The 7,142-nt window shown below is 40.0% G+C and overlaps 1 protein-coding gene across 2 annotated transcripts; it reads right to left on the bottom strand.

The window, feature by feature from the left end:
* Nucleotides 1-1,416: 1,416 nt before the first annotated feature.
* On the bottom strand, nt 1,417-5,954 carry smfn (small fragment nuclease). Of its 2 annotated transcripts, XM_010776417.1 has the most exons (7): nt 5,662-5,954; nt 4,656-4,739; nt 3,714-3,791; nt 3,053-3,164; nt 2,861-2,969; nt 2,604-2,657; nt 1,417-1,824 (listed from the first exon to the last, which is right to left on the bottom strand). In XM_010776417.1, exons 1-7 carry the CDS (start codon nt 5,920-5,922, stop codon nt 1,710-1,712), a joined length of 813 nt encoding a protein of 270 aa, XP_010774719.1. In that variant the 5' UTR covers nt 5,923-5,954; the 3' UTR covers nt 1,417-1,709. The 2 variants fall into 2 exon arrangements, with proteins under 2 accessions (XP_010774719.1, XP_010774720.1); XM_010776418.1 differs by lacking the exon at nt 3,714-3,791 and having other exon boundaries at nt 5,662-5,953.
* Nucleotides 5,955-7,142: the final 1,188 nt, after the last annotated feature.

The raw sequence follows: 7,142 nt of genomic DNA, 5'->3' as shown, positions 1-7,142 counted from the left end.
AGAAGCATTTCAAGGTCCTGGAGTGGCCTAGCCAGTCTCCAGATCTCAACCCCATAGAAAATCTTTGGAGGGAGTTGAAAGTCTGTGTTGCCCAGCGACAGCCCCAAAACATCACTGCTCTAGAGGAGATCTGCATGGAGGAATGGGCCAAAATACCAGCAACAGTGTGTGAAAACCTTGTGAAGACTTACAGAAAACGTTTGACCTCTGTCATTGCCAACAAAGGGTATATGACAAAGTATTGAGATGAACTTTTGTTATTGACCAAATACTTATTTTCCACCATAATTTGCAAATAAATTCTTTAAAAATCAGACAATGTGATTTTCTGGATTTTCTTTTCTCATTTTGTCTCTCATAGTTGAAGTATACCAAGGATGAAAATTACAGGCCTCTCATCTTTTTAAGTGGGAGAACTTGCACAATTGGTGGCTGACTAAATATTTTTTTGTCCCAATGTATGTGGCTTTTATCCTGGATAAAGTGTTTAAGTCATGGATGTTTAAAGTTTAACTTCTTCATAGGTCTAATATTATAGTTAACTTTTCGTTCAGGAAGTATGACGCTGCGCTGTCAGTACGCTTCTCCATGTTTGTGATTGGTCGAATGCTCCAAATACCACCTCTTTCATGTGAACGCGCACCTAACTAGATAGGACACGGCTGGCTTGAGCGATCCACTTGATAACCCGCGTCGTAGTACAGTTTAGCGAGAGCGCGTATGTTTTGGATTAGGCCAACCGGCTAACTCAAACATATCCAGGTTAGGTTGAACCAGCTTCATCGTACAGGCCTCTGGTGTGGTGTTTAAAAACGTGAAATATCACCCATGATTATACTTATTGTTTATTTATCTGTGAAAATGTATGTGTACAAAGTAAACTTAGTCGTTTATTGTTTACCTGTGTATGCAGTGAACCTAGCTCTTGAATTTGACACTAACAAAATACTTTGATGCTTTGCTGCTTCTCGTAAATGCTGAGTCATACTTCTGCATTATGAAACAATATGAATTCATTTAAATCTCAGGTCATCTTTTTCCTCCAGGCATTTTCTGTTTTCATTGTGCTGTCTTTTTGATCTTACCAAAGTGCACACTGCCATCTAGTGTTGTTCCTAAATATGTCATGTATTGTGCTGTATTCTGATAACAGGAAGAGAAAAGCATTTGCAGGCTTAATATCAGCAGGACAAAAACAGTTTCCAAGCATTTTGGGTTTGTTGATGTTCTACTAGTCTTGCAGCAGTGAACTGATTGCTTTGGGGGATAAAAGTGCCCATCAACACCTGTTCCAAAAAGAACATTTAGAACACAAAGGAATATGTATGTAGTTATGTAATTCAGTCACTTCCTGCATGAATGTACCAGATGTGCTTGTGTTTGTTGTTGATAGATGAGATTGACACAGGTAGAATGTAGTGTGTTATTAGTTTATTTGGTTTCACTTTTAAAAGCGAGGGAAAATCAAAGTCAATCCCAAACTAAAGTAAAACAAAAAAATGGCAACCTTAAATTAAAAAGTTTATTTTTAAACTTGGAAAAATAGGTTTCTGGTGAATAAACAAGCAGAATCATGCTCCCTTTGATGAAACCTTTATATTTAGCTTTGGAACAATCAGGAAAACAAAGGAATATTTGTCCACTAAATATAAACAGAAGCTAAACTTCTCTTTTTGAAAGAAACACAACACGTGAGGCTCCATAGCTTCTCATGTGCTGCCTCCGTTTTCAGATATTTTGCACTTCTCCTCTGCTGAGGGCTTGAACACGTTGGCTCTGTAGAACTTCAGCTCTTTGATGCTCTCCTGGATGTCATCCAAGGCTCTGAGGAAGGAAACCACAGCTTAACTGTATTCTTGAATTATGCATATAGACAATGACCCTTAAATCAAGCTTACAGGATAGGGCTGCAGGATTTAAAAAATATCATCATAGTATTCTGACTGACATTGCGATATGATTTGAACAGAGAGGGAATGAGCATCTTTGAAATATGATTCACATTATCATTGAAAACATATCAAAACGACCATGGTGATTTTTGTAGCGAATGTACCAAGCAAAGCTTATTCAATAGGTGTGGAAAGTACCGCTTGGCTGGGACTTCTCTGGTGCACCAAATTCAGAATTGTATTTTCATGTAAAACAAATGTTGTGCTTACTGCGATTTCAATATTGCTCTAGTCCACATTGTGGTTTGGATAAACCTTTGGTTATTTGGGGAACCACATTCCTGGATCATTTTATAATTTCAACTTTGATCTTATTTAAGACGCTTTTCCTATCAGTTTTGTTGGTTGTGAAACAAATGCACTCATCACCTTGAAAAAGAAAATGTACAGTTTCTTTGCAAATGTCAATTCATGCTAAAAGTAGATCTAGTTGATTGAAGCAACACACTCCTCAGCACTTCCATACTTGTGAAGGTGCCTGACTGCTTGGTACGCATCGTCTGGCTTTATAAAAATCTTTGTTCACCATGGCTTCTTTACAATGTTACTTTAGTAAATAGTAGAAACAAATGCCAAATATACAAAAGCCTGACCTCAGTAAAGAAAAACACATTCCTCCTTCCATGTTTATGTTGATGCGTTTTTGTTTACCTGTGGGCTGCTTTCTTGTGAGGCACTATTTTATATTCCTTTGGATACCACCGTCTGAAAGTATTTACAAAGAACAAACCCATATTAAAATAATAATACCGTTGCAATGACTAGCCAACTGATGAATGCAGATAAGATCGTTAGTGGGGCTAATAAATGACAAGTCTTAATGACGAGAAACAAAGGACAGAGGACTTGTGAGAGACAAATGTGGAAAATATTCAAATCCTTGTGCAAAAGTCCACACCAACACTTTCCTGCAAAGCTCCTTAATGGTGCTGACGTCAATGATCCTGTAGTGCAGGTGGAACATGAACTGAGGCATGAACTTGTCCAGGAACCTCTTGTCTGCGTGCACAGAGTTCCCTGCAGGAGGAGAAGCATAGGACATGACTGAACTACATCAGTTGCATTAGATCACACTACAGCTGATGCTGAAGGTCACTCACCAGCCAGGGGACACTGTCCAGGGGGGGTGTGCTGTCGGACAAAGGACAGGAACTCATACTCTGCCTGTTCCAAAGTGATTTTACTGTCCTGCACCGCCTGGGTCAGTCCTGACTGAGACACAAGCACACTGGCTGTAAACAATCTTCAGTCAGTCAGCTGGTTCAGCTCATTGCAATGCGAGGTAGATTCAGAATCATAACACTTGATTTATCCCTGGGGAAAACTTACATTTGCTTATAAGTTACATTTAAAAAGTGAAACGTGCAATCAAGAAAAAATAAAAGGTAAACAACATAAGAAGTTTAAGTAAAAATATGCAATTTGTACAATTTAACAACATACATACAGTATGTATTATGTAGGTAACAATGTGTATTTTATATATTAAAACACATTCAGTGGTGTATAAGTATGAATCCATATATTAATGCTGAATTGCAGATTTACAGAAGGTTTTCATACTATTCAGCTCCATGCATTCTATGACTCAACATGAGTAAGCTAGGGCGGAAGCCAGAGATAAACCCGTTTGGACTGTGATATAAAATTAGTTTTGTACAAACTCTCTACTTTTTAAGCCATGTCTTCAATTTAAACCCAAAGAGAAATATGTTCTTTGTATCCGTCTTTCTCCCACCCCCTACAGCAGAGACAGCTCACCTCTCCATGGTGCTCTACACACCACTCCGACATGCCGTCCAGCAGCTCCTTTGGCTGGTTAATGATCAAGTTGGGCCCCTGCCGACCGAGAATACATGTGTTAAAGGGCCCATGTCATGCTTTTCTGGTTATTACCCGTCCCCTTGTGTGTGATGTAGCTTGTTCTGCATGTAAACGGTCTGCAGAGTCACAAACCCTCAAAGTACCCTGAAGCGAGTAAAACTCTAACACAGAAAAGATGTCTATGCTGCCCCAGAACGCCTCGTTGGACATTTCTCTTTTTCAATTTGTTCTTCCGGGAACCAAGTGACGTAACGACAACCCAATGGACCAATTGGTCCAAATGGACCAATCCGTGGATCCCTTGGCGTCACTATCAAACGCAGTGGGGAGACCTTTAGCGTCAATTTTCAACTATCAGGGAGTCCCATTGACTTGCATAGATATTTTCTCAGCCGCAGCTGCGTGGATCTCCACTCACAGTTCGCCACACACTCACGTGTGTGTGCCCAGGCTGAGTCTTGCAGACCCCACGCAGCAACCAGGAAACGACACCCAGCTCACACTGTCCGCTCCTCGAGTCTCAAAGCAGCGAGCCACGCCAACACGGCCCCCACGCAGCATTCTCATCTGTTTGTCATTGCTGGTGTCATTTTCTGGTTGCTAACAAAAGCCATTGTAACACATAATCACACATCAGAGCACAGAAGCTCCAACAAGGCGTGTAGGGCAGAGAGTGAATACACATGCTATACAGAGATGCTGTATGAGAAACCAATGTGATTTTGGAACATTGAACAATTTAAATCTATTCTAGTAGACCCCAACAATGTAATTATGATCAGTAGAAATGGCCATGAAATGGGACCTTTGAGTTATCAACATATACAGAATAGAAGCAGCAATCAACATGTTCTTTATTTTAAAATAGTTTTTTGTTACCTCAGCCAGAATATTCAGCTCAGAGTCTGTGATCAGGCACGCCATCTCAATGATCTGGTCCTTCTCAATGTCCAAACCTGTCATCTAAAAAAAATGACAGAAGACAGCAAGATGTGACATGTGTCTGGCACTCAAAACAGCATCACTTAATTCCTTACTGCAATTACTTCCTGCCATAATAGCATGGATGTGTTCACAACATGGCTAAATAGTATTTAATGATAGTGTGCCTGCACCTATAATTTTCTATAATCAACACTGCCAATTAGACGTTTTTGGGAGGATGATATGAAAACAACTAACAACTAAAAATGTAAAGAGTAACTATATTCCATGTTACTGAAGTTCCTACCGAAACAACTTAAACTCTGAGCCTAGAGTCACATGTCAGTAATGTTAATAGCAATCATTATGATTGGACATTTTTAAGAGAATTGTAGGGTCTGGTTAACACAAATGATGTCTGAGATCTACATCATGTAAAGCCATCTAGACTTGCTGTCTTTATCTGCTCAATCATCCATTCGTTGATCAGTTATTCTGGGCTGTCATCATTTTTCGTATAAACTTGAGCCTTCATGTACATATGTGTAAGTTTACAAGCATATGTTAAACATTTTAAAAGGTTAACCTGGTGCAGCATCTGTTTTACTGGCTATTATTTTTGTACTAGCCGTAATGTTGCTTCAAACTAAATGGATAAATAGCAAACAATCTCTTGGCTGAACGTGAAGTTGCCATTTCATAACGTAAAGTCTATAGCCTACCCATCTCGATAGCTCTTCATTTCGGGGTGTTCAATGATTTTCTAACGTTAAAAAGTCCTCATGTACTTAACCAACATATTATTTAACTTGTACACATAGAAAACGTTATACTCAACATCCTTTCGGCTAGCGTTACCGGTTAGCTTGGTGTAGCATACTATTAGCACATGTCAGAGAAGCTACAGCCAGTAGCCTCAGGTGTAGAACACGGATAGAGCCGTTGTTAGCCGGTGACTTACCTCCAGGTCCACCCACACCATTCTCTGCGACATCGCGTTGGGCGACATGCTGATTTTTCTGGATAACTGGACGTCCAAACTTGACACGAATCTGGAGGTGAATGTGTTTATTCCCCGGCTAACCGGTGCGTTTCTCTGCAGAACAAGGCTGCAGTGTGAGTGACAGCCTGCCGTTATCTGCCGCAGGACGGGAGCTCTCTTCTGGCAAACAAACTCTAGAATTACTGGAGCCCATGCCGAGGTCCGCGAGAGCACTAGCATCCTAGGCCGGCTTCCGATCTGATCTGTCGTAAAAACAACTACATCCCATCAGGGGACACAGAGGGCGTAACTATCGCGAGAGTTCCACCTACATCCATGAGTTGCAAACGGTTGTTTCTCAAAAGGTGAGATGTTACTAGTTGCATCGGTTGCATCTTATAAATGGCTGACCGTGACCAATGTAGATCCACGATGTAAATCAGCATCTTCATAATACATTTTGCTTTCTTTAAAAATGTTTTATTTTCCAATCTAAGCCAAATGTGAACTTACTGTTCTTAACATTGTTTTATATTTAGAGAGCCAATCAAAGATACATAAATCCAAATTTAAATCATGTATTTATTTGTCAGAATATCCTTTTCCTTCTTACCTTGGTTGGCAGTCATTTATATGTCCATATATTAAAGGATTTTCATACATACACAAATTTTTACTTATGTTGTCCTCTAGGCAGGACAAATGAGATACAAGCCAAATGACAACAACAACCCTAACGTCAAGATGTTTTCTGTCAATCAACATGAAAATAATTATTTTATTAATAAAAAAAACAAGTGTTCTAGTGGCTTAACTTTGAATACAAATATTTATTTTTAGTAGTATCAGAGTTAATGTTTTATTGTTTTATGTTTCAGTGATATCATGGCCAGGTCCAGGGAATGGGCAATGTTTCAAACAGCCCAATTGATCCTACACCTAACCAAGTTGGGTTTGCGGTCAATTGGAAGAAGAGCAATCCTTGTACGTGTGAACCTACCTGGCAATAAACCCGTTTCTGATTCCACACCCCCCCACAGGCCATGCTGGAGGAGGTCCAGCTGGATGTGAGTTCCCTTTAAAACCTGCTTCATGTTTTTGTATGGGTGGGGAGATGTGAGCGTCCTGCAGGAGACAGGGCAACGCACACACACACACACACACACACACACACACACACACACACACACACACACACACACACACACACAGACACACACACACACACACACGGGCAAAAAAGTATTTAGTCAGCCACCAACTGTGCAAGTTCTCCCACTTAAAAAGATGAGAGAGGCCTGTAATTTTCATCCTAGGTATACCTTAACTATGAGAGACAAAATGAGAAAAAATGACTTAAATTATCATCATTTGGCCCATAGATATTAATGATATTTACGTGCAAGTCATCCACTGTCAACTCTAACATAATCCATCTTCCATCCTCATCAGTTTGTACA

Source organism: Notothenia coriiceps, unplaced genomic scaffold (assembly GCF_000735185.1).
Source record: "Notothenia coriiceps isolate Sejong01 unplaced genomic scaffold, NC01 NC01_scaffold00016972, whole genome shotgun sequence".
NCBI lineage: Eukaryota > Metazoa > Chordata > Actinopteri > Perciformes > Nototheniidae > Notothenia > Notothenia coriiceps.
Note: the sequence above shows the minus strand (reverse complement) of the source record. Positions and strands in the feature narration are given on the sequence as shown.